The 27,468-nt window shown below is 43.5% G+C and overlaps 1 protein-coding gene across 3 annotated transcripts in view; it reads left to right on the top strand.

Annotated features, from left to right (window-relative positions):
• DCAF1 (DDB1 and CUL4 associated factor 1) overlaps positions 1-27,468 on the top strand; it is a 40,539-nt gene that overhangs the window by 11,553 nt on the left and 1,518 nt on the right. Inside the window, exons 5-23 of one of the 3 annotated variants that reach the window (XM_069865840.1) lie at positions 5-118; positions 927-1,064; positions 1,609-2,112; positions 3,302-3,403; positions 4,129-4,287; positions 4,680-4,859; positions 5,692-5,901; positions 6,401-6,570; positions 7,493-7,617; positions 8,635-9,895; positions 10,489-10,687; positions 11,358-11,440; positions 12,365-12,449; positions 13,655-13,888; positions 14,426-14,519; positions 14,994-15,098; positions 15,917-15,990; positions 16,712-16,816; positions 26,379-26,634. In XM_069865840.1, coding sequence (XP_069721941.1) covers positions 5-118; positions 927-1,064; positions 1,609-2,112; positions 3,302-3,403; positions 4,129-4,287; positions 4,680-4,859; positions 5,692-5,901; positions 6,401-6,570; positions 7,493-7,617; positions 8,635-9,895; positions 10,489-10,687; positions 11,358-11,440; positions 12,365-12,449; positions 13,655-13,888; positions 14,426-14,519; positions 14,994-15,098; positions 15,917-15,990; positions 16,712-16,816; positions 26,379-26,634 — 4,198 coding nt within the window. Of the gene's footprint in view, positions 1-4; positions 119-926; positions 1,065-1,608; positions 2,113-3,301; positions 3,404-4,128; positions 4,288-4,679; positions 4,860-5,691; positions 5,902-6,400; positions 6,571-7,492; positions 7,618-8,634; positions 9,896-10,488; positions 10,688-11,357; positions 11,441-12,364; positions 12,450-13,654; positions 13,889-14,425; positions 14,520-14,993; positions 15,099-15,916; positions 15,991-16,711; positions 16,817-26,378; positions 26,635-27,468 lie in introns of those variants that run through there. The other 2 variants (XM_069865839.1, XR_011338194.1) reach the window with 2 other exon arrangements.

Genomic DNA, 27,468 nt, shown 5'->3' with positions numbered 1-27,468 from the left:
CCAGCTAGTGAACGCTTATGTGATGACAAGCAGAGAGCCTCCACTAAACACTGCTGCCTGCCGACTTCTTCTGGATATCATGCCGGGACTGGAAACAGCTGTTGTCTTTCAGGAAAAGGTACTGTCTGCACCAAGGCTCGGTTTTTAAGTTTGGCATATTATGTATTCCAACAGTTCTTCCCACAGGAGAAACCAGTGAAAAGCCATATTGAAACTGTGTCTCTGAGAGAGAATCTGTTCAATCTTGCTAATGGTTTGGGGCTTTTAGATCTTGGTTTGTTCAGCTGATCAAATCTTGGGTATTTCACAGCTTTTAATGTATGATCAGACTGATTAAAACAGAGGAGCTGGAACTTAATGTAATGTTTTGGGAAATGTTATAATTTGACTTGTTATTTTATAGACCTGTGAAGGGAGCAGGCCATATGGGATGTGAAGATTTGCTGTAGGAGTCTTGCCCAGTAATCCCCAGCTACAGCAGAGCGATAGCATTATTAGGGCGAGGTGATAAGCAAGTCATACTTTAACTAAGCAGTCTAAAATCCACATGCTTTGTGGGGATTATCTGGGGCTATGATGGACAGCTGAATCAGACTTCTGTGTGTTGGCAAGTGCGGTTTTCTGAAGGAGTGCACAGAGCTGAAAGTGGGGAGAAAGTCAATGCTGCTTCAAGAGACTTTTGCAGGTGTGAAAGTCCTCGTTCCAAGTATCTGTTGCCTGGGAACAGTTTTATACAGCTTAAAATGTTAGGTGTATTTCTCTTTTTGGTTCCAGATACTTTTGATTCATTACCTGATTGGTAGGAAATATGGCCTGATCATCGCTAGAGGTGAAGAGAGCTGTTGCCCACAGAGGCTGTCACTGGGACTGAGAAGTTAACAGCAAATGTAACTGTTGGGATTGCTTTCTTGTTTCCTTCGTTCTAGGAAGGCATAGTTGAAAATCTCTTCAAGTGGGCCCGAGAGGCTGATCAGCCGCTAAGGACTTACGCAACAGGGCTCTTAGGAGGAGCTATGGAAAACCAAGACATTGCTGCAAATTACAGGGATGAGAACTCGCAGTTGGTAATGATCTCTTGATCTCTTTCCTCCTTTGGAGGGCAGACAACCCTACCTTTGTTATTTTATCTGTGGGGAGCTTGTGTTCCTGAGTCAACGTATGGGCCTTATGGTGATTATAGCAATATCTGTGAGAGTTAGTAGCTTGTGCTTTCCATCTTTTCCTGATGGTACGTTTGCTGAGGCTGCAACCTGATCATTCTGTTATACCAGTTTATGTTAAAAATGCCAGTGGAAACTCAGGAAGGCAATTACTGGACTTCTTAATGGGACTCATATTCCTGGCTTCCTTAAAGAAGGATGTTCAGAAGGTTTACATCTGTGACATCACATATAGTGACTTACATACTGGAGAGGATTTTAAGAGGAAAGGTAAATCAACATAGGGATTCGCTTTGAAATCATTATTTCTCTGGGCAGATGTACACCACCATGCTTGACGCTTCCTGCTGTGGTATTGGTTATGTGGTAAGAACAAATATGTGATCAATGTGAGATGTGTGACCAAAGCAGGAAGTGTGCCCTCACGCATTCTTCTTTTCCAAATCAGGTGGCTTTGGTGCTTCGACGGCTACGAGAGTTACAGGTTACTGAAATGACTACAAAACAAGAAAACAAGCGTCCCAGTCCTCGGAAGGTGCCATCAGATCCTCTCCTGCCTCTAGATGAAGAAGCTGTGGACATGGATTATGGGGAGATGGCAGTAGATGGAGAGCAAGAGGAAGTTTCTGGGGAGATGGAGATCTCCTTTCATCTGGACTCAAGTCACAAGACCAGTAGCAGAGTAAACTCTGCGGCAAAGCTTGATGATGGGGGACTAAGAAAAAGCAAATCGGGGAAACAGCATGAAAGAGACGGCTTCCGGAAGGCCAAGCAAAAGCTGGGCTTCTCTGCCTCGGAACCAGAGCGGGTGTTTGTCGAACTGTCCAATAGCAGCTGGTCAGAAATGTCCCCGTGGGTGATTGGCACTAATTATACACTTTACCCTTTGACTCCAGCCATAGAGCAAAGGCTCATTCTTCAGTACCTGACTCCCTTAGGGGAGTACCAAGAGGTGAGCACGTGGGGCAGCGAGGAAGCACTCTGTGCTTGAGTTCTTCTGGCAGACTCTGAGGGGTATTGTGGGCAATATGATTTCCTGATATGGTTAAGATCAGGAACCCTTTCTGAGCTCTTGATGACTTTCAAATTGATGAAACCATTAGTCTGAGTATTACTGGGTAGGCAATACTCAAGCCTGAATCTGAACCCAGCAGATATGTGGTCTGGTAGTTGGAGCATGGCACTAGGAATTTTGTTCCTGGTTTCTGTTAAGTGTGGTAGTTGTATATGTGCAGGGCAGTCACTTAATTTGAAATACAGATTTTTTTCCAGTTTCCTCGGTGGGAGGGGATAGACTCCAGCAATTAAAAGTCTGAGGAAATGATGAATTTGAAATTCTAAATGAAATGGTTTGTGTAACCCCTGCAGTAGTTTTGATGAGAAATGGCATTGCTGATGTTATTCACGTGCTTTTGAGAGCTGTTGTTACTTACGTGGGCGAGGTAGTTGGGCAGTGTTAGGTTTAGCCAAGACGTTCCTTTTTTTCCTTTTTTTTTTTACTCTAAAGCTCAAGTTAGCATAGGTCTGCAGACCACCCTTATCTCTGTTTAAACTTTTTTAGGTGGTTTAACTTAATTTGAGATAGAACAAAGCAACACAGCTTTGCTTTGTGGTAAACCTAACGTGTGTGCGCACGTGTGCGCCTTGCTTCTGTGAGAGCCAAATACCCCTAATACCCTGCATGCTGATGGGATCACTTCATATGCCCATGATAATAGGATATAAAAATAGGAATTAATACTATAAAGCTGTTACACAAAGAATTATGCAAAGGGTTTTGGTTTGTTGCCCTGCTCTCCTGTTTTTTTGTGTTCAGTTGTCGGGTAGTTGTTTTTGCACAGATGGAAAGTGGAACCTGTCACCAGGGTGGTATCTGTGTGGATTTGCCATAGCCACACTTGAAGGAGAGTCTTAAGATTTCCGTGTGGCAGCTGTCCTGCACCTTGCTGCAGTCAGCAGATGTATTACAAGAGGTCTGTTAACCTTTAGTGCTTCCTGTGGATGGAGCTGGTTACCACTGACCTCTCATACCAGGTATCAGCCAATAGGGGAAAACTGGGGGTCGGAGAGAGTAAAATCCACAACAGACCTTGGGTTTCCCATGAAACATTCAGCTACTCTCGCATCTTTATTTTCCACAGCTACTCCCCATCTTTATGCAGCTGGGATCGAGGGAGCTGATGATGTACTACATCGATTTGAAGCGAACCAACGATGTGCTGCTCACTTTCGAAGCCCTTAAGGTACACTGCTTTTGTAGTGCATAAACTGAACCACAAGCATTGTAAAAACAGTGAATATGCCTGCTGCATGTGTCAAAAGGCAAATGCTCACTTTCTTTAGGCCTGTGTATCTTGCAGGATTTCCTGGGACTGGAAATGGCTTTCACTCAACCTGAATGCATTGTGGTTTTGGTTTTATAACTCTCAAGTATTTAATAAAAAAAAAGAAAAGGGGTAAAAAGAACTTAATTGTGCAGAAGTGTCCATTAATTTCACTTGCCATCTGCCTATCTAAAGACAATAAGAATTCCATTTTTTGTCAAACACCTGTATTCCTGCTGCCCTTAGGTGGCATTCCTAAGTTGTTCTGCTGCCTGTTCTCTCAAGGGGCATTGGTGACAAGGAAGAAGCATAAGCGTCTTACTCCCAGGAGCCCCATCATGACATCTCTGAGCTTGCTGTTTGAAATATACTTTGAGTAGTTGTTAGGTTACCTTCCTGAGTTACAAAACCACACAGAAAACCTCATTCAAGCTAAACCTGCAGTGCAGCAGCACGAGTTATATTTCTGTGTGTGTCTTTTCCCTCTTTCTCGCTAACTTCTCTGCCTCTGATCCTCCAGCGTTGTCTTTTGCTCTGTTTCATTGTCATTTGTCTGAGAATGAGTGCTTGTTTTTTCTGTGGGGCAGGGAATGCAACTGACAGTTTGAAGCATTCCAGTCTAATCTGCTTTTATCCTTCCTTAGCATTTGGCATCATTGCTGCTGCACAACAAGTTTGCAACGGAGTTTGTTGCTCATGGAGGAGTGCAAAAATTGCTGGAGATTCCTCGTCCTTCCATGGCAGCAACAGGGGTCTCCATGTGCTTGTATTATTTGTCTTACAATCAAGATGCCATGGAGAGGGTAAGAGGCATTCTTCTAATGTAACTGTAGTGATTCCCATCATTTCTTAAGTGTTCCTGCCTGTGTTCAAACAGTGAATAAACATCTCTGAAGCTAAAATGCAAATTTATAGAGAAGCAACAGGAAGTATGTAAGTAATAGCGTGTTTGAGTGGTTTTTGGACGTGTCCCACAGTGCCACATCATGGTCTTTTGAGTCTCACAGGCACTTTCTTTTACTAGTCTGGAAATACGACTTCTTATTTCACGTCCCAGATGTCCCAAGTCAAGCTGGGAGTAACTGATACCTGTCCTCTGTCTGCTTGCCTCTCAAAGAACCCTCATTCTCCTTGGACAAATCCTCTTCAGCAAACTGTTTGGAGTGCTTCTCAAGAGTGTTCCTTTGCTTTCTAGGTGTGCATGCACCCCCACAATGTGCTTTCAGATGTAGTAAATTACACCTTATGGCTAATGGAGTGCTCCCACGCCTCGGGCTGCTGCCATGCTACCATGTTCTTCTCCATTTGCTTCTCCTTTCGTGCTGTCCTGGAGCTCTTTGACAGGCATGATGGACTTCGACGTCTGGTTAACCTGGTAAGGCTTGTAGTTTTATGCAGTGAACAGGGTTTTAGCGTTGGGTTTTTTTACAATGCAGCTGTGGAGAATTATATTCATGTTTGGTTTGCTGGGTTTTTTCTCTCCTAAATTCCCAAGAGATAGAGAGGTAGGGTGAGTTTTCTAAGCAACAGACATGTAGATCCCTTCGTCTTTTTTTTTTAATTATTATTATGATTATGATTGTTGTCCAGAGACTTGCTGCCCTTTGAGAGCTTTTTGGTGCAACTCCTGGATTAAGCAGCACTTACACTGTGGTGGTTTAATGGTAGTTAAACTGTTTCTGGCCGCTCCACACACGTGTGGTGTTGCGACGCATCCTTTTGGGTGCAGACACATCCAGCCTTATTCCAGGCAAGGCACAGCTGTGGAATCGCAGTACCGTATGAGCACAAATGACACTGCTTGTGCCCACAGCTGATACATCTGTCCGGGCAGTCCTGACAGCTTGGGCTGGTGCTGAGTCAGGGACATCCGCACTATGAGGTGTAAGCACGCTGTGTGTCTTGTAATATTATACCTGATAGTATCAGGCACAAACATTGCCTCCAGATCCAGTGATGTAACTGGATTTCCTTCTCCTTCAACAGTGAAGGAGGAGGAATGGTTCTTTTTGACTCAATAACTATGTATTCATGCAGATAGCCTTGTCAGTTCAGACAGCTTTCCTCAGCTCTCAGTGTGTTTGTATGTCTTGTGTAGCAAGTAAGTTAGTTGGAGCTTAGTACAAGCACAGCTGAGAGAGGTAGGTGCTTTTTTTTCCTGAATAGTGAGCTGATGAAACTTTAGTTTTCTTATCCTCTTTCTGCAGATAAGCACGCTTGAGATCTTAAACCTGGAAGACCAAGGAGCTCTCTTGAGTGACGATGAGATCTTTGCCAGTCGCCAAACTGGGAAGCACACCTGCATGGCCTTGCGTCGATACTTTGAGGCTCACCTTGCCATCAAACTTGAGCAGGTGAAGCAGTCACTCCAGCGCACTGAAGGGGGCATTCTGGTCCATCCACAGCCGCCCTACAAGGTGAGCAGCATGTTTCAAGGTTTTAATGTGGTTGTTGCATTTTTCAAGTGAATCTAAGCTGCAGGAGTATGTGGGTGTCCTTTGAAGCCAGTGGAATAACGGGGGAATGTGCAGTTTAAAGGATTGGGATTCTCTATTTGTACCTTTTTTCTGCCTCATGGAATGGTACTGCAATAAAAATATCACAGGAGAGCCTTTGAGGTTCATACGAACTACATTTGATTTAGGTTTTTGCTTATCTGGTGTGGTTCCCTTTCCATCTCTCTAAAACTTAAATTAGAGGCAGGTTATTTCTGATCCTTGTGGGTTTTTCTATGCTTTTAATTTCTGAAAGGGCAAGATCTGTATGTACAGAAATATGCGTCTTGTTGGAAAACGTGGAAATGAGTTTGATTCAATAATGACATGTGGAATGTGTCTTTTTGGACACCATAGTTTTTAATGCAAGTTTGTAACCCCTTGTGATCTCTTTGTAATGCTTCCCCTTCACTTCCCGCAGGCCTGCTCATACACTCATGAGCAGATTGTGGAGATGATGGAGTTCCTGATCGAGTATGGTCCAGCACAGCTCTACTGGGAGCCAGCAGAGGTTTTTCTCAAGCTGTCTTGTGTCCAACTCATGCTTCAGCTCATTTCAATAGCATGCAACTGGAAGACATACTATGCAAGGTGAGCTGTTGGCTGTATGGTGGTGCAGTAAGCTAGGACTCTTGGGCAGGACATTACATTTCTAGATTTTCTCCCTCTCTGACAGCATTTAAAAGTGAGCATGTACTGGTTAGTGCTGTTAGGGCCTGTGCTGGGGATGCATGGTGCTTATGAAAGCTAATGTGGAAGAAAGGACTGTACTTCCAAGATAAAGAGGGGTGTCATGTGATTTCCCTCTAGAGATCTGTTCACTGGTGAGTCACTACCTGCTGTAACTTGTTGTCATCAGCTGTGGTGTTGTCACCAGGACTCCTTCCCTCCCAATTCCTCTTGCCTGCAGGTACTCCGTGCTTAACTTAACCTGAAAGCCTTTGCAAACTGTTTTGCTTCTGCAGTCCTGCCCTTCCTCTCAGGTTGCCTCTCCTGGGTAGTTTCTGTTCTCCTGTTTCTTGCTCTTTGCAGCTGTTTCCTAATTGCTGCCTGGGTTAACTCCTACGTATCCATACTGGCACACAAATCTTGGGTTGTTCTGCTCTTCTACCTCTTGTGAAACAGCGCTTTTCATCTTCCACACACCTGTCTCTCTCTTGAAGTGATGCCTAAGTTGCATCCAGCTAAGATGCAGAGTTAGGTTAGATTGAGAAGCTTAATTTAGGATGCTTTTGTGGATAAGTCTCAACATTCTTGTTTTTCTAAATACAAAATTACAGCATGTTTAGGAGCCTGTGGGCCAGGGAGGGGGTTGACAGGCTGCAGGCAATGGTGTGCCTGCAAGCACTGCTTTCTGTGGCGACCAGCCCTCATGAGGGGAACATTCTAAAATCAGAAGGCACCAGCAAATACATCCAGTGTGACTGGTTTTCTCCTGTTTATTGGAGCGGAGTAGTTTGAAACAACTCTGTATGCACACCTCTAAAGTTCTTCTTCTCTTGTTGCCTTCCAGGAATGACACAGTACGGTATGCCTTGGATGTACTAGCCATCCTGACTGTAGTTCCTAAAATCCAGTTGCAGCTGGCAGAACCTGTGGATGTGTTAGATGAAGCTGGATCTACTGTTTCCACCGTGGGTAAGCTGACTATGATCCTAATCGCTTGAACCAGATTTCAGCTGGCTGTTTCTTACCTACAGTGAGGCAAGAGTTAAAATTAATCATGTATTGAGTTATTGTCAGGGGTGCAAATAAGTGGGAGGGTAGAGTGTGGTCACGTCACGTCATTATTAGTACTGTGGTTGGATTACAGATTGGAAGGCATGGTCTTTGACTTGCACTTGTTTTCAAGAGCTCATTAAATACAGATGGAGGCAAACCCACTTTTGTAAGGGGACTATTAGGTTCCCTCAGCTTAGAAATTGAGTTCTCCTGGGGATGTGTTGTTAGAGAATATGGGAAAAGGACAATTATTACGATGTGTTTGAGTTCTGCTCTAACTAGCCATCTTCAGATTCACTCTGCAAATGAAGGAGATGTGCCTGGATCAGATCTAAGCCTTGTGCATTAAACGGAGAGGAACTTTTCTTTACGAAAAGAAGAATAAGAGGTGGGCAGAGTATTAGATACAGGCAAGAGACAATTTCTTTTGCACAGAACATTTCTGTAGACAAAATGCCAACTCTTTCTTGACTGAGGGGTTTGATCTTCTGAAAGGGACATGAAAACAACAGGCACTCTGGGGATAAAGACTCCTTTTGGAAGCTCTTGTAAGACTGCTTTTTTTTTTTCATCCACGCTGTGATATCCCAGTCCCCTTCCTTCCTCTCTGTTCCCACTCTGCTAATATTCATACAAGAGAGTTGCTATCTACATTAAGAATTTGCGACATGCCCGTGCCTCTTCCTCTGTACCAGATTTGGCACCTCTGAATGATTCCTGGCTTACTGATGATGAGGTGAAGGAACATCAGTGTGGGAAAACGTTTTGCCAGGGTGGCAGAAGAATGTCTTATACTAGTTAGCAGAACTTAGGAAATTCCCAGAATTAAGACAGCTACCTATTTTCCTGAAATTTGAACGCTTCCTTAAGTGTCTGATGAGCTGCGTGAGATACATTTTAGAGTACTAACGAAATTGTTTTCTTCCTCACTAGGCATTAGTATCATCCTTGGAGTTGCTGAGGGTGAATTTTTCATCCATGATGCAGAGATTCAGAAATCAGCCCTTCAGATCATCATTAATTGTGTATGTGGCCCAGACAATCGGATCTCCAGTATTGGCAAGTTCATCTCTGGAACTCCTCGGCGAAAACTTCCTCAGGCCCCGAAGAGCAGTGAGCATACGTTAGCTAAGATGTGGAATGTGGTGCAGTCCAACAATGGCATCAAAGTGCTGCTGTCGTTGCTGTCTGTAAAGATGCCAATCACAGATGCAGATCAGATCCGAGCATTAGCCTGCAAAGCCTTGGTGGGGCTCTCGCGCAGCAGTACTGTCCGGCAGATTATCAGCAAGCTCCCCCTCTTCAGCAGCTGTCAAATTCAGCAGCTGATGAAAGAGCCGGTGCTTCAGGACAAGCGCAGCGAGCATGTGAAGTTCTGCAAGTATGCTGCTGAGCTGATAGAGCGAGTCTCGGGGAAGCCGCTGCTAATCGGCACAGATGTCTCTCTGGCTCGGTTGCAGAAAGCAGATGTGGTGGCCCAGTCAAGGATCACGTTTCCTGAGAAGGAGCTGCTGCTCCTGATTCGGAACCATCTCATCTCGAAGGGCCTAGGAGAAACTGCTTCTGTCCTTACTAAAGAGGCTGACCTACCCATGACTGCAGCATCTCACTCATCTGCCTTCACCCCTGTTGCTGCTGCTGCCTCTCCCGTGACCCTGCCTCGCACTCCTCGCATAGCTAATGGCATCTCAGCCCGTTTGAGTAGCCACACTTCTGTAGGTTCCACCGCTGCCTCTGTCCATGCTCAGGCAAGGCCGTCTGCATCCCAAGGTCCACTTGCCCTTCCAGGCCCTTCTCATGCCAGCAACTCTGCTCTGACTGGCAGGATTAGCTTTGTCAGGGAGAGGCCATCTCCCTGCAACGGCAGAAAAATCAAAGTGTTGCGACAAAAATCGGACCATGGCGCCTACAGCCAGAGCCCAGCTATCAAAAAGCAGCTGGATAGACACCTTCCTTCCCCGCCCACGCTGGACAGTATAATCACAGAGTACCTTAGGGAGCAGCATGCCCGCTGCAAGAACCCTGTCGCCACCTGCCCCCCCTTCTCTCTCTTTACTCCCCACCAGTGTCCTGAGCCAAAACAGAGGCGCCAAGCGCCAACTAACTTTACCTCACGGCTGACCCGCAGGGCAGCCTTTCCGAAGTACGGAGGGGTGGATGGTGGCTGCTTTGATAGACACCTTATATTTAGCAGGTAAGGAAGAAAAATGTTTGTTGATCCCTCTCAGGATCCCTGTGCCAAAAAGCCTTACCTGGATTCAGGCTGCGCAGTCCCACAGTGGAGTATCCTTGGAAACAGGAGTGTTTTGATTCAACAGTGACAAGTGGGAGAGCCTTCTAGAAGCTGTTCTGTTCCTCTGGTCCTTAGTACTGACCCCTCGTACATAAAGCATACTTTATTTTCAGTATCACGGTAATTCATTAATAGCATTGACTAATGGAGCTCATGGCTCTTTGTTCTCCTTTGGAAGGTAAGTGTGTAACACCCATTTCACATGAGGGTGCAGTGTAGCATCCCACTTTGAAGATGGACTCCAAGTGCTTCAACTTGATGATGCACTTTAACAGAAGTACTTAATAGTGCAAAACAAGCCCTGAAACGTTGCACACACTGTAACATACTCACTTGAAGGCTAGTCTTAAAATGGACACTTAGTTTGTCCTAGAAGAATGCTGTAACTTCTACGGATGTGATTTTTAAGGACTGGATTTAATATCATCCCACAGCATTTCAGTTTTTCTTTTCTTCTCTCTTTTGGGTGACCCTTGTATTTCTGCCTTCTTTAGGTTCCGTCCAATTTCTGTGTTCAGGGAAGCAAATGAAGATGAGAGTGGCTTTACCTGTTGTGCGTTTTCTGCAAGAGAACGATTCTTAATGCTGGGTACTTGCACAGGGCAGTTGAAACTCTATAATGTATTCAGTGGACAGGAAGAGGCCAGTTACAACTGCCATAACTCAGCCATCACGCACCTTGAGCCATCCAGGGTAAGTAATCAAAGAGCTGTTCAGAGTTTTAGAAGTTCTCACTGGTGTGTTTTGCGCCCATCTGGATGCGTGCACCTAAGACTCACCGACTGCCTGGCCTGCAGTGCCTGTCATGAAAGTCCTTGTAATAGTCAGGTGCTCCCTCTCTGTGAGTCCTACAGTTATTTTCTTTCCAAGATAATCCAGAAGGCGCACAGTGTCTGTGTGCCTTTGTAAGTAATGAATGTATATGGCTGGAAGTGGAAAAATGCTGAAACTGACTGTGTATTTAAGATAAATGTGAGATATCAGAGTTTCTAAAACCTCCTTTTGTTGGAGAAGGAAATCTTTTGGAGGATGCTACTAGGAAGAAAGAAAAGGTAACTGATTTGTTAGCAGAATGAGCTCCACTCACAGGACATCAAAATTCAGGCATGGATTATCCCAATTTTCTCTGCTGTTAACATCATAGATCGTTCCCATTGTTATCTGTAACGTTTTTCTTTGCCTGCCATGGGCTCTTTGTGTTATACTCAGTATTATGTACCTAGACATTAGTCCCATAGGAGTAGTTTAGTAAGCACCAAATGTGCCCTAGTTCCTAAGTTCATCTAAATGTCAGTTAAAGCGTACAGGTAAAATGATAACCTCTTTTCCCTTCCTTCCCTTCCCCTCCCATCTGGAACTACAGGATGGATCGTTATTGCTGACATCTGCTACCTGGAGCCAACCTCTGTCTGCGTTGTGGGGGATGAAGTCTGTCTTTGATATGAAGTAGGTATACTCTGATCCAGCTGGGGTTGTTGCAGTTAGAAGAACCTTCCAGTACAATCAGAAACCCAAAGGACAAACTCTGTGAAAGGACAGTACCGCACAGCTCTCACAACGTACAAATTGTACAAAATGTGCAATGTACAAAAGCTCTCACAAAATACAGTGTGCTCCCTTTCTTATGTTTAGTATCTTCTCTGTTTTATTGGGTACAGACAGCTTTATTCTAGCTGCCTGAATTCCTGTTTGGTGTGAGGTAGATCAGTAAAATCACTGTTGTCTCTGAAGGCTAAGAAATATGTTTGTGGTTTTATTTTCCTGTTTGTAAATTATTTTGACAATCTTTCTGGTGCCAGTGCCGGAATTCTCCTAGCATTGTAGGTTGCACAGTTAAACTTTCAGACCTGGGTAAAGCTGTTTAAAATTGATTTCAGTATTTACAATTGTTCCTTCACATAAAAATGGATGGAAGGCTTCATTTTTGAAGGGTTTCACTGTTGTCTCCCTTAGTTGTAAGCGCCAGTTCTGATGTGGCTTGGCTTAGGCCAGCTAGAGGGCACTCTGCAGATAAGTTTTATGTTTCTCAGCCCCGCATGTGCTTTTGAACATTCATGATGCCATTCATTGCTCACTCCTCTGTTATGTTTGTGGCAGACCCTGCTGGTGACAAGTCTGTGGATTTATTGCTTGTGATCTTTCCACTTATCTGGTGTAAAGGCTGTGTCCGTAACACCTATTTTCCTGCCAGTGCCAGCGGTGCTTTTTAGCATTGCAGCATGCCATGGTCAGTGGTGAAGGCAAGTCTTTGCCACATTCTTAGTTATCTGCAGTGTTGAAGCCTCTGCAGGAGGTGTTGGGGTGGTGTTTGGGTCACACAGAGGGTTTGAGTCTGCAGTTCCTTGATTTCTTTACTGACTCTATCCACAGGCATTCCTTCCCTGATGACCACTATGTGGAGTTCAGCAAGCACTCTCAGGACAGGGTCATTGGCACAAAAGGAGACATCGCCCATGTGAGTACCCGTACAGGTCGTGGTTGTGGAGCTGTGACAAGAGTGTAATTCTTCACAGGACATTGATTAACAGATCCGGCTGCTACAATGCTCTGTGTAACTGATGAGATAAGAGGCTTTAGAGTAACGCTTTCACAGTGTCAAATAACTTCTCCCTGTGTCTAAGGGTATAGACTTGACCACTCCAAAGCAGCTGCAGCACAAGCAGCATGCAGTGTTTTGCTTCTGTGATCCATATTCTGGGCAGCTGTAGCATCTGCTCTCTTTTCATTTGAGAAAGATTGTGCAGGACTTCCCTGTCCTCCCTACACAAAGTTGCCGTCTTATTTTTCAGTAATAATTTTCAGGTCTTATTTTTCAGTAATAATAATAAACATTCCACTGCAAGCAGTAGCTTAGTCAGCAGCTGTCAGAAATGGCCTATTAAAAATGCCCCCCTTTTGCCCCCCCCCAACATTTGCAGCTTGCTTTTGGGTAATTTAATTTTACCCTTATATTTTCGGAGAACACTGTTTAGTGTGAATACCTGTAAATCTGACAGAAGCGGGCTTCAGAATGCTTTGCCTTCTCAGTTCTAATTTGCATTCGTTCAAGGCACTATCTCTCTTGAAACAGTATTTGCATAAAGAATTGTCATGAAACATACTTTATTCAAATTATGATTTTACATATTGGTCTGATTTGTTTAAGCAAACTGTCCATTCCTGCCCAGTTTTTAACTTGGTATTATCTGGAAGGTAGATCAGTTTGTGTATTGTGTTTATCTGGTAAATGGATTTGTTTTCCAGCTCTAGAGAACTTTTTCCTCTCTGTGAGTTGGAACAAGAGCTGGGCTCTGAGAGATGTACAGGTCACATGTATCTGAGAGATAAACTGTTCATGCTAAAAGCCCTTGTTATCTTTTGATCTTCCAGCTGTTTGGGGAAAAGCTCAGAAAGTTGCCTTTCTGCGTAAATGTCAGGAATTTTAACTTGTTTTCTATAGTTTCTGGCACTTTTTCCCTCGCTGTGTGCTTTGGAGTTTTTATGTTTATAAATACCATCTGCACTGAAAGCAGTTCCATTTCTGAGACCTTTCTGGCTGAGTGGTACAGGGGAAATGGGGGTGATTCTGGGAATGATCTAGAAGGAGAAACATGGGGTGGTCTTAGGCACAGGTACATTACAAATTGTGACTAATCTTTCTTTTTCTTTTTAATCTGAAAGATCTATGATATTCAGACTGGCAACAAGCTATTGACTCTGTTTAACCCAGATCTTGCCAACAACTACAAGAAGAACTGTGCCACCTTTAACCCCACTGATGACCTTGTCCTAAACGATGGTGTCCTCTGGGATGTCAGATCGGCACAAGCCATCCACAAGTTTGACAAATTCAACATGACCATCAGTGGTGTTTTCCATCCCAATGGGCTGGAGGTCATAGTCAACACAGAAATTGTATCCTTTGGCCACTGTGGTGACTGACGTGCTGGCACCTGAAGAATTTGTATTGATAAACAAGTAGCTGCTTGTAGAAGTCGTATTCACGGTCTGCTGTGTCATAAGTGGTATATGGTAATAACAGTTTTCATCTGAACTGAGTAAGTAGTGCCTCTCAGACAGCAAGGGGATTTAAATCTAGATAATGCCTCTGATATGGCCTAGAGGAAATACTTAACATGGAGAGAGAACAAGAGGATATTCTTTACTAATATTCTCTGTGGTACCTCTGCTCTCTCCCCATCCCTTGCCAAGACCAGCCTTGGAGCTGCTGCAGAAACGTCTCCTGACTGGCAGTGATGTTTTATGTAAGAGCTTTCTCCTTGTGAACGCGTGGAGGGCGCTGTGGTGCTTGAGTCCGACGCTGGTTCTGTCATATTTGCAAGAGAGTGGCAATGAGATTTATGGATGTGGTTAATCAGTTGTTTGCCACTTTGTTGAGAAGGAAATAGGAACTTTCAATTGTTTGTTGCTCCTTAGCCTGTATTTTTCCAGTGGGACCTCCGGACTTTCCATTTGTTACATACAGTACCCGCACTGGATCAGTGTCGTGTGGTCTTCAATTATACCGGCACGGTTATGTATGGAGGTAGGATTGCTCAGTCTTATGTTACTCTCCTTGGTCACCTCTGGTTTGAGATAAGTAGATGCTTGTTCAGTGAAATCAGAAGCTTCAGAGAATATGTAACCCCAGGCCTGACTGGCATGCGTGAACTGGAATCTTTTCAGGAAGTTTATGCTGTGCATGTTGCTGACAAAGACAGTTTTCTCTAACATCAGCAATATCACAACCCATTTGTGAGATTAAAAATCAACCTATTATAAAAGAAAATGTGTGTAGCAGCAGATCTGGTGATGCTTGAGAAAAGAATTTTGTCCTCTGCGTTAAGTTCCTGAAGTACAGTATTAGCAAAGGCAGGTCTGGAAGAGTAGATACTAAATGGGTCTTGCCAGGCTATTAAGGAAAAAGAAAACTCATGTCAGAATCTGATTTTATCTTAAGTCAATTAATGGTGGTGACGAATGGAAGGTGGATTTGTGGAGTAATCTTCCCTTCTATCAGCTATGTTGCAGGCAGATGATGAAGATGACCTTCTGGAGGAGAGAATGAGAAGTCCCTTTGGCTCCTCTTTCAGGACATTTAATGCAACGGATTACAAACCCATAGGTAAGAGGAAGAGAGGCCCCAATAGCTTGGCCTGGAGGCTTGAGATTTCACTGAAAGTTCCGCTTAGTGACATTTGCTTCCTCCTCCCCTTTGTGTGTGTGTGACAAAACAAGTTCTGCTACAGCGTGTTCTGATCAAAGCACAGGAGCTGGATTTAATATTGAAGTAGTTCCAAGTATCCTAGCCTGCTCAGTGTGTGATTGCCTCACTTGCTACTGTTTGGCAGTTCTGGCTTTCTCTTCCTTTCCCCTTCCCAAGTGGAACATCATGTGAGACAGTGGGTCATTTGGCCAGGATGTCATCGATCTCATTTCAGGAAGGGCCTTGTTTTTCAGTTTTCACTTTGTTTTCCCAACAGCATTTCCCGGTGCTGGAAGTTCAAAATGCTGCAAGTTTAGTCTCCAGCTGGTAAAGCTCCTGGAGCTAAGCTAATTGCCTCTACGGACATAAGCCAGTGCGGCTTTTGCTGTTGAAAGAGGACATGGCTCACAGCTCAGTCCCTTGGTTGCTGCCTATCCTGGAAGATTATCTGTTGTTTACTGTGCTTAGAGAAGTCAATAACTGTATTACCAAGGGAGGAGGCACGTGCAGAGCAGGTTAAGAACTTAGCTGGCTATTTTTTATGAGTCTCCAATATTTCTATTCTTTATTACAGGTTGAATCAGTTACAAATGTCCCTTTCACTTTTATTTCAGCTGTTGTTTCCTGTCCCAACACTTTATTATCTGCTTTTAGACATATATTGTTAGGTCTTTTCTTTCAGCAAGCTTTAAGTAATACATAGTTAACCTCTGTGTGTGTTTTGTGCTGTTTTCCAGCCACCATAGATGTAAAGCGGAATATCTTTGACCTGTGCACGGACAGCAAAGACTGCTACCTGGCTGTCATTGAGGTAAAGGAGCCAGGAATAAACTTGAGTCTCTGTAGCTGTGGCTTGAGTGCAGTGCTTTTTGTTTCTTTTCAAAGCCTCATGATTCTGGAGTTTCTACTGTTAAATTCCTGTCCTAAGCGGTGGTGATATTTTGGTGATGGCAAAGATGCTGTTAAGCTTTTTTGTCCACCTGTACCAGTCTTGGTTTTCTGCCTCTGATTCCTTAAACTTCCAAACACATTTGCCTCTCTTCTTCAAAAACTTTCTGGTTTAAAATGTGCAGAGGTTTTCCTTCTCATAAACAGAGACACATGAATTTTTTTCCTATTTATAGCAATAATTTCTTATTAAAATGGGGTATCAGAATGCTGTCTTCTGGAATGCTGGCTGTATGACAACTTGGAGCATTCTCTCAAGGTGTACGGTTCAGTGATAACAATAGGGAGGCAGATCTGGAAGGAGGTGATGTGTGGTGGGTAAGAGCTAACCCATAGCATGTTAAGGATCCAGTAGAGGTTTTGTTAAGTGCATTAGTAAAAGCATAACTTGTGGATATTTACATTGCTCCTGGGCTGGTTCTTGAAACCAAAAAGACTAGTTTTCAATGCTAATGGAACTGTTGCTAGTGAATGGGACGGAAGGAATTTGGTGATGTTTCTGTAATTGAGGTCAGATATAGCACTGAATATGAATGCTGAGCTTAATTCCTGGGCTAACCCCTGTGCGGGCATCTCGTCTTCAGAATCAAGGGAGCATGGATGCCATGAACATGGATACAGTTTGCAGACTGTATGAAGTGGGCAGGCAGCGTTTGGCAGAAGATGAAGAGGATGAAGAAGAAGATCAGGTGAGAAGTCTAGGGTTAACCTGATTGTTCGAGGGTAGCTGTTAGCCATGGGTGATCATTTATCATGCATAAGGTACAAACGCTTTCTTTGGTCTCACCTAATGTGTAAATCACATTACTGTCAGTGTATACTTTCTGCACTTTCTGTGCAGAACCTGGGTAAACTCTCTGTGCTGTAAACTGACATGGTGATTTAGAGTTTATTTATTAATTTCCTTAAGTGTTTCAATCAGATGCTGTTCTCTTTGGGCTTTTTGAAATATTTTTGACGCCCGGTAGAGACAGCAGTGTTTTGAGGTTTTACTGTTTTCACTTCCAAGACTCATCGTTGGGCATAATTTGTCACCAATTTCTGAATGAGACTTAACTTGTGAAACTACATGGTGCTTCTCCACAGCAAAATACTTCAAGAATTGTAAAGGAAGCTGCAGATGTGCAGTGGGATGCATTGGTTTTTCTTCTCAGATCAACCTTTGATTGTTGGCAGCTTGACAGAAGAGCTGAGAGTTGCAGCAAGTGCTTCTCAGAGTACAGCTGACAGAACAGAATATTTACCACAATACAATGAGAGTTACAGACAGATTTATAGCTTTTTGGGTGTCACATGTGGGGTGGCTTTTCTTTATCATCAGGCAAAGAGCTTATGCTTCAATTCCCTAAAGATTTTAAGTGCACTGTGCTGTGCTCTTTGTTGTCTGAGTTCCAGTAAGTCATATATTTGTACCTCCTGTGTGAAAAGCTGGCTTTGCCTTTTTACAAAGAATGTCAGAAGATAATATTTTGGTGGGTTTTTGGTTTTTTTCCAGACTCTGTGGAAAGCTGGATTTCTGATACCCTTTCTGCCTCTGAGTCTTCCTGTTGCTAGGTTAGAACTTCTGCTTTCTAGTTCAGAAGACTGGATAGCAGGGAAGAGTAATTTTCTTTGCAGTTAGTTGTTATCTTCAGAATTACTAAAGCAGTAATTCTGCTTTGCAGACAGTTTGCTCTCCTGTCCTCTCAACAGGCTACAAGAATGTCTTGGCATTCTTATGAAACCATTGGTTATTGTTTCCGTGTTTGGATCGGATGGATTATGTTTAGGACCTTTTAGGGTTGGGTGAAGAGTAGAATTCCTTGGGAAGAGTTGAACAAGGGGGGGAAAATACTGTTCCTTCCAAGGTGGTTTTACTTTCTAGCTTTGCAGTGCTTGCCACAGGATATACTTTCTGTCTTTGTCTCTACTTTGACTGTTTTTGTGCGCAGTCAGTATATTTTAGTAACCTTATTCACATTTTCTTTATAAAACCTCAAAAAATAGTTTGTAACAGAAACAGATTTTGCGCTGTGCAATTATTAACCAGCAGCTATCAAGACGCTGCTTTGTGATATCGCTGGTAAGTGTTGACCCAAGTGGAGATCTGTATTTGTTCAAGAGGACGCAGTCTGAATGCTGTGGGTTCCAGGCTGTCACGCTGGGCACCAAGCGGAGATAAGGTATCTGTCATCTGTCGGATGCGACTGGGGTTGCTTCCTGGCTTACAAATGGAGGTGGCCCAGGCACAATTTAAGTGCAGTAAAAGCTTTTCTGTAAAGCTTATGGGATATCCAAACAAAGCTGCTCCAGGACTGGGATCAATTTACAAGCTAAGGGTGACTGGCTGATGTGACAGAAATGCTGCTATTTATGCTCTTTGTTTCTGGGGTGCATAGATGTTTCCCAGAGAGCAGCTTTTAGGGATGATTACAATCAAGTTTCTTTAGTAAGAGAGATTTGGTTTTATGAACACTTAGGAACCCAAATTCAATTCAATCTGTATACATTTAGCAAAACATGAACTAAACACCTTGCTCTCTGTCCCACAGCTGTTCCCTGCTGTTCCCCCAGGCTTGTTCTAGTCTCAGGCTTACAAAATACAGCTTTTTGTCTCCATAGAGACATCCAACATTGAGCTAGAATGAGGAGAGGTTTTTCAGAATGAAGATGGAATCTCTCTGGCGCTCTTGTCTGTAAGGCCAGCAAGAGTAATTTGATTTCTGTGTGTACATCGCTCACATGTATGTAGGTGTTTACTCCTTGCCCAGTTAGTTTCTGTGATACAGGCTTTGAAAAACTGGAAATAAGTCTTCAAACTTATTGAGACTTTTCACAGACATCCTAAACCGCCTTCTGGCGAAAAGATGCTTTCTGATCTCTTACAAGAAAGTGGTGTGGGGGAAAATCCACGTGAATCAACGTTAATCTGGTATCTCTTTGGTCACAATTTTTAGAGCAAATATTAATTTGTTTCGTCCCTGTATTTGGGGCCAAACACACACACACCCCCCTGGACTTTATGCATGAACATATACTTGTATATGTTATACGTGGATCCACGAGTACAGATTTTTGCCTGTAGAGAAAGTGATAAGTACTCAAAATATAAGTCATTTGATGGACAAGCCTTGCCTGGAAGTTGTGATACAGAATAAATTGCTTGAAAAACTGCTTGATACAAGTTAAGAAATGTGGAGAAAAATGTCTGCCTGACGTTTTTCACTTCAAATTTTGTCCCTTCATGGTGTCAGTTTGCGAAGTGTCTACTGAGAGCTCTGTGGCAGATTTTTTGAGAAGCAAAAGACTTGAGATCTGGGAAATGAACCTAGCTGGGAGTATGTGGCCTATAGATACCTTTCAATTCCTTCTCTCATTTAAGAGAAGAAACAAAAGAAATATATTATTCCCCCTTTCTCAAACCAAACCTTGCAAAATCAACTGACATTGCATAGATTACCCCCAAATGAGATGCTCAGGCTGACTTAGCTGGCTTGTGCGTGGTGCTGCTGCAGGAAATGTGTATGGGTTTGTTGGTTATACTGGAGCATAGCACCACTGTAGCTGGTTTCTTTCCGGGCTGTTAAATAACAAGATCCCTGAAATGCTGCCTTTGCCTGGTCATGGCCAGTAAGCCAGAGCTGTCAATCCTTGTTAAATGACCTAATGCTGAATGGATATTGACACTCTGTGGTCTGTACTTATTACAATGATTGAGGGAAAGTGAATAAGCTGCTCTTGTTGGATGTTTTACTCCCAAACCCCTAGTCTTTCTGCCTTTAACTTAGTGATTTTTGTATTGTTTCACTGTTGGGTGAGATCTAAACAAGTCCATCAGCAGCTGACATTCTCACTCACAAGTACTTGTCAGGTTGCATTCAGTCTGTTGGAAACAGGCAGAGTTCCCTAGTTTCAGTTTGCAGCAAGATCTTCCCTCTCTTGCTTCTGCATGTGCCACCACTTTGATACATTCCTTCACAGGTGGACTTAGTGAAAATAAGATGGATATCTGAGCTTCCAGTACAGATGCTGGACCGTCTTTTGGCTGTTAGCTAGCTCAATTTATTGCCCTTTCTTGGCTGATTAGTATCCCCTGTTTCACTGGGTAATCTGCTCTCTTCCGTAGTGAGGCAGACCAGGAATTCCAGAGGCAATGGTGAAAAGGAATGGGAATATGCTGGGAGAGGAGACTTCAGAAGAGCTTGGTGATCAGAAAAGCTAAACCCAAGGGGTCTGGCTGAGCACAGAGCAGGCTCAAAACCATGAAACCTAAGCTGGGGAGACATGATCTCTGGATCAGGTTGCAGGAATTGCAGTCTGTGCATTTTTACCTCTTTATTTTAGTTTTTCTTCCAATATCAGCTCTTTAAGGCCTATTTTTCTCTCTGTGGGATTTGATGTGGGTGATAGTGCATCTGTGAGGCTCAAGTAGTATTCTCAGCTGTTCTCATGTTCAGAGTGATGTACAGCTTCAGCAACAGTTTGCCCCACCAAGCTATCCCTGTCCTATAAAGTGTGTTCTACTTCTTTTGCCAGAGCTGAAGAACTGTTAATTATCCTGCAGTGCTTCTGGGCTATCGAAATGGTGATGGTAGGTGTGTAATTTGTCTTTTTGCATTGGTTTAGAAAATTCTAGGTGATGTGAAATAAAAGCTTTGGAGCTAAGGCAGTAAAGACAATCAGTATCCTGATGTGACTGAGCCAGGGTGGAGAAGATTTTGCCTCAGCTTTCCCTGTGGTCTTTGTGATTGCAGTTCGTACTTTTATTTTAGGCCTCTCCCCCAGTCTGCCTGCCACAGCAATTCCACTTGGATTGTTGTTGGTTTCATGCAGGTTTGTTTTCATGCAGATGCTTATTTACTGGGGGAAAAATCCACAAATCTTAACCTCTGTCGGCACAGATGTTCAAGAGCCGTCAGACCACAGGAGGGCTTTGTCATTACATGCTGCCTGGAATGATCTGTGCCATCAGGGACCCTTAGCTTGTCAGGAGCTCTTCCTGTAAGGCTTGAAGATACGGTTAGTTTTGAAATCCTGCTCCAGATGAAATGGTTTGCAGGACAAGAGCCAGGAACAAGTATTTTCAGACAAGTGTCTCAACTGATAATAATAAACTTGTCTTTATTGCCCACCTTAATAGGAATCTTTGAGCTTAGTTGCAGCCGAGGGGGCCAAGTAGAGAGTGGTTTCTATCAGACACCTGTTTACCGAACAGCTTTGTCTTTTGAGCAGGCATCCTCCAAAACAGACTTAAACAAACAAAAAAAATAGACGTTCCCAGTACCTGTACTTGTTACAGTTATTTACTGTCTAAAAATGTGGTAACTAGAACCTGTGCTCCTGTTCCAGAATGCAGTTTCACTCGCTATCAGCTAGTGTAAACAGGGGATTCTTGGAAAGGGAAAAGGAGTAGGAGTTTGCAGAAGGCTGGACCTGGGATTATGGAGTAAAACAGCTTCAGCAGAGATAAGAGCGTATTCTGCCTGTGCTGTGACAGAAATCGAAGGCTGACTTCCTCTCACCCAACACATCTTTCTGGAATCCCCAGAGTAGCTGGGATCCAGGACAATAAAAGCTGTTTCAGCTGTGATGAGAAATGTCTGTCAGAAGCTTGAGGAAATAAAGGAACAAGCTTTTGTCTGTAGAGGGAAGAGTTCACCTGCCTGCCCAGCTCTGAAATCCCTTTACACACTATAGGGTTTTGTCATGCAATTAAAGGAACAGGCTTATTTTTATGAGTGAGGATGTGAGACCAGTGAGAGGAAGGGAGAGGAGCAGACCTCATTCTGGACTCCTTCAATTATTTCTGACCTACAGAATGGAGAATGTCAGTCACATTAGTATACATTTACCCCAGTGTTGAGGAACGTATCAACTGAAACAATGACTCACACATGCCTCAAAGAGGACAGTGACTGGAGCTAGATTGGTTATCATCCAGTCGTGTTACAACGAACACGTTTCATAGGCAAAAACAGAGTATTGGTCAAAAGAGGCCCGACAGAACGTGCCAGTCCGACAGTGGCCCAGTTACTTTACAGTTTTTGTTTATCTGTGTCATGGATGTTTTTCCATTCATCACAGGTAAGTGGTCATGGTTAGACAAGCTAAACCTACTTACACAGACTAAGAGAATAACTGCTTTTTTATTTTTTCACTCCATGTGTTGCCTCTGTGCCATACTGTGTGCTGTGTGCTGTTTCCTGTATTAAATCCACACATACCTCCACCTGCGTAGAAGCCCATGGTAAGAGTCCTTGCTTGTTACGCGTAGTCACATTCGCAGGCTTGTAAGTTTTTAGCTCTCTTACCTCATTAATGGCTATGAAGAAGCAGAAATTCTAACACTGAAGTAGCCAGGAATGTGCAGCAGAGTGGCATAGAAGGAGATGAGTATTTAGAATGAATTGAATGGTCTGATAATAGGAAGTCAGTTAGGGCTTGCTCGCTGAGGGGAAGGATGGAGACTAGGTCATCTAGGATGTAAAATTCCTCACATGCCTGACCTCCCCCTCCCCGGAAGGATTGTTGGATATCTTTAAGCTTTTTCCACTGCCCATTGTCCAAGGAGGTTAAGTGGGTGGGGGAGGAATTGGATACAGACTCTTAAAAAAGACTGAAATCCAGACATTGTTAGTCCTGAGACTGTGTGGCAAAGTATCCCAAAGTGCCAGGGTGCTGTACAGATGCTGTGGAAGCAAAGAGAACGATTGTCAGAAGGTAGGACACGGGGATTGGCTGGGGAGAAAATGAACTACTAAAACAAGGAGAGGCTTGTTCCTCTGGAGTGAAACGTTCCTCGGTGGACTGGTATCTGAACAATGATGAAATGCTCCTTTCTGTGAAAGCAAAGCCTTTTCCCGTGCTGGAAATAGGTAGTAATGAAAATGATAATTTGGAAGAGTCCTACTAAAAGTGAGCTTGCTTTTTGCCGCAAGAAACTTGGGTAAGGAGGGTGAGAGGGAGGGAGAAGTAAACTAGGAGGTGGTTGCTTGCAGAAGGAAATAAATCGAACAAATTAATGAGACTCTGGGAAACATGAATTTCTTTACAAAAAAAAAATTAGAGAAAATAAATAGTTTATTAAAGCAGATGCTTACCAATAGAGATTGTGTTTTCAGAGGAAGGGATTGGTGCTGAAGAGCATGTGCGGGTGAAAGGTGTTGACTTAGAAGTGATTATAGGAGATGAGCACAGGCAGGGGAAGGAGCAGCTGGGAGGTGATGACTACACAGAGCAATTGGGCTGAGAACTATTGTCATAAATACTTGCTTTGAACTGTGAATCAGCTCCTAGCAGAGGAAATAAAAATGAATGATGAAAAGATGAAGCTTTTTGTAACAGCTAAAACCATGTCAAATAAGCAAAGAATCAGTGATTTGTAAATGTCAAAACTGAGTTAAGGTTTCCAAACCTAGTATCAACAGTCAAAAAATGCCGGTGGGATCTTCCCTTGGCAACCAACAGCGAGCCTAGAGTAAACACAAGAGATTGTGTGATCTGCAGCTGAGGAGTCTCAGATGCTGTTCATCTGGTCTCAAAAAAAAATCCTGGTTTCAAGAAACGTAAGAAAACTCCATAAAATTCTTAAACATATCCTGACTTGCTTTATAAGCACTTTTACATACTGTGGATCTGCAGTACCTTAAGCCAGGCTTCCTGAACACACTTTGTACTGGTGTGGTGTTAAAATACAGTGCAGAATTATGTTCAAATCAAAATATCCAAGTTCTGCCTGGTTGACGTGTATTTTGCATCAGAGTCTGAATGAGTGAAAGACTGGGATTTTCCTGAGCCTTTGAGTGTTATTTGAGATGAAGACTGGTGAATATGTGAAGTATTAATAACTTGTACCAGCCAAACTCACAAATTTTACGAACTTTGTATGTGCAAAATGGGTGGGTAAAGGGGAGTGGTAAGAAAGTCTTTGGTGATGATGGCAGTCTATGAAGTGCAAGCAAACGTGCATCAAAGAACAGTATTAGAGAAAATGCATTAATCTTAGAATTATAAAATCACAGAATGGTTTGGTTTGGAAGGGAACTTAAAGCTCATCCAGTTCCACCCCCTGCCATGGGCAGGGAGACCTCCCACTGGATCAGGTTGTTCCAAGCCCCATCCAGCCTGGCCTTGAACCCCTCCAGGGATGGGGCAGCCACCCCTGCTCTGGGCAGCCTGAGCCAGGGCCTCCCCACCCTCACAGCAAAACATTTCTTCCTAAGATCTCATCTAAATAGGATATGTGCACACTTAAGGCTGGACATTAGGAAAAAATTTTTCACAGAAAGGATCATTGGGCACTGGAACAGGCTGCCCAGGGAGGGGGTTGAGTCACCTTCCCTGGAGGGGTTTAAGGCACGGGTGGACGAGGTGCTAAGGGACATGGTTTAGTGTTTGATAGGAATGGTTGGACTCGATGATCCGGTGGGTCTCTTCCAACCTGGTTATTCTATGATTCTATGATTAAATTAATTTAGTTAATTAATGCAATATTATCCCAGAAGAACTAAGAGTTTCTGCATCCTCTATACTTGTCTAAACTGTATAACTGGTGATGTTAGACATTACTAGCTTGCATTCTTAATTCTTCTTGAGTTAAGCTGTTACAAAGCCTTTGTTTAGGTGGTCCTTTTCAGCCTAAGCTGGTCTTTGTTAGTTGAGTCGAACACTTTTTAAGTTAAACCGAGGCCTGTCCGTCCTCCTGGCATCTGTGGGCAGCTATTCTGCACCGAGGCTGCAGCCTCCCTCTTCGCTATCCCCTTGCAATTATAACCAGGGGTTTGGTTTGTTCTCTTCTTCACTTGAAATTGTCTGTTTTGGCTTTGTTCATTGCCTTAGTTTTGCAGCCTTTTTGCTTTAGCTGGGATGAATCAGCACCGTAAGTATTTATGCAGAGGAGTGGGACCAGGAAGCCACTGTGTCCATGACACAGGGTGGGTGGTTCCTAGGTTAAAATTCCTGTGTTACAATTACGATGCTGTATTTTCAAAGACCAGAGGGTTGGATATTCAGGTATGTTGATGCTATAGCGACCTCTGCGTTGCAGCCGTTAATGTAGTGACATCTGTGTGTGCTGGATGGAGCTGTGGAGTGACAATGGCACAGTGTTGTGAAGATGACACAGAAAAGCCCTAGTGTTTGTATCCAGTATATTATATAATAATAAAATTAGTATGTGTCTGTGTAATACATAATTATGGATTTGAGTCGCATTAGGGGGTCAATGGGTACTCTGCTTTAAACTGTTCTACTTATCAAGGTGAAGTTAATCCTAAGTTTAGCTATCTGCACGTAATTAATATACCTGAATCACAGTGCAACTAAAATGGACGGCACTGTGACATCCTTAGTTCAAAAGCTGGGCTCCATCTACTTCATAATTGTGGAAACTGTATTCCTTCCCGAATCAAAGGGGCAGTTAAGATGGAATGACTTGGGAGCTGCCTTCCTGTCACCCGAGAGCATTCTGTTTGAGGAAAGGAGATGTGCAGGGATATTGAACGCTTGCTTTGAGGCTGGAAGACCTGGAGCTTGCCTTGTGGTGGCACTTCTTGGCCTCCCGCTTGGATGGAGGAACAATAGGACTGTAACAGCTTCTTCCCACTCAGTTTTATGTGCTAGCATGGATTTTGGGTTTTGATCTGTACAGTTGCTTTATTGAATACAAATTCTTATGGTTTGGGTGAGGAAGATCTTGATTCATAGGTAAACCCTATAGATGAGACTTCTGAGTTGCTTTAAGCAGTTCTGTCATCAGAAGCCGAGTGATTCAAGGATTGATTTAGGATGACAGTATCTTTCCCTACGTTTTACATCTCATCAATCAGGAATGACCAAGAGACTGAACATCCATGCTGCATGCTGTTTGATGCAAAGCAGAGGGTTTGGTCCAGTTGAAGCTAAAGCAGTTTGTACAAAAAGACTAGCAACAGAGCCATGGATTAACAGGTCTTACTGCATGTCCTTCTCGAGAGTGCGTTGTGGTGAGGCGTATTGATGGCCGGCGCTGGAGATGAGCTTGAGCCCATGGTACCCGTGTTGCACCAGCACTTTGCAGATAAGACTTTGCAGGCCTGCGAATGATCCAGCATGTGTCACATTCTGTAGTTGTGGATAGAAGGGGTTTGTGTGGGTGAAGGGAAAGTGTTTATAACGTGTGATTTTTGGATACGGGGAGAGCTGAAAATTGTAGGTATGTTTTCTTCAGTCATTCTTAATCCATTTTATGTTTGTTTTAATGTCTGCAGTGAAATATTTTTGCTGTCTTTATAGGAGGAGGAAGAGCAGGAAGAGGAAGATGATGATGAAGATGATGATGATACCGATGACCTTGATGAACTAGATACGGACCAGCTGCTGGAGGCCGAGCTGGAGGAGGATGAGAACAATGAGAATGCTGGTGAGGATGGAGAAAATGACTTCTCTCCATCTGATGATGAGGAGCTTGCCAACCTCCTGGAAGAGGGAGATGAGGGTGAAGATGAAGATTCTGATGCTGATGAGGAAGTCGAGCTGATTCTCGGAGACAGTAAGTGTGCGCCCAGCTTGGTGACCACAGGTGACCTTGTCCTCTGTTTGATGACCTGATGCATACGCAACATCTAAGTCTTCCCTGGAATGTCTTAGCCAAGTTTCCCCCTCACTGGTATGAAAGGCACAAATCATCGTGCTTCACCAGTGGCCTCTCAAAAGTGTTCTGTCAGTAAAAACAACTCTCATCTGAGAGAAGAGCTGTGAGTTCTGTTCTGGGAAAGAAGGTGTCTCCTCTCTTCAAGTGCTCCCAGGTACATGTGTGAAAACTTAAAGGCAGCTGAGAAACTCCATGCGAGGAAGCGCTGTCTGATTGCTTGGCTGTCCTGCCCTTCAAAGGAACACTGGTTGAACGGTTACCTCACCCGTTTTCTCTGCCTTAGTTGTACCTGTAAGGACAGAGAAGCAGTTTTGGTCCGTGGTGCTATTGTTTCTCTTTTGTCATTGCTTAAAGTGCAAAACCAATGTGGCATTTCTAGGTCACTTCCCTTTTTAGCCCATTCTGAAGCTAACGTAACTTTGGGGATAAAATTTGAGTTGTCCTTTTTTTTGGCATTCTGCAGACACAGAGGTTTGAAAAGTGAACAAAGAAAGAGAGAGAGTGTGTGCGTGTGTGTGTGTGCGTGTAGGAAAGTTCTGTAGTGATTCAATTTGGAAAAAAGCTTCACAAGAAAGACCAGGTGTGCAGGATAACATCAGGCTGGGGATTTATGATACTACATTCTGTTCCCCTTCTTGCAGCACAATTTTTGAGTGTGAGGCCAAGCCACTTAGTTCTTGTTGATTTCCAAGCTGTAAAATGGGGATAATGTGGTTACCTTGCACTAAAAGG

This window comes from Phaenicophaeus curvirostris, chromosome 11 (genome assembly GCF_032191515.1).
Source record: "Phaenicophaeus curvirostris isolate KB17595 chromosome 11, BPBGC_Pcur_1.0, whole genome shotgun sequence".
NCBI classification, from domain to species: Eukaryota; Metazoa; Chordata; class Aves; order Cuculiformes; family Cuculidae; genus Phaenicophaeus; species Phaenicophaeus curvirostris.
The sequence above is the reverse complement of the archived record's forward strand: the minus strand, read 5'-3'. Positions and strand labels throughout refer to the sequence as shown.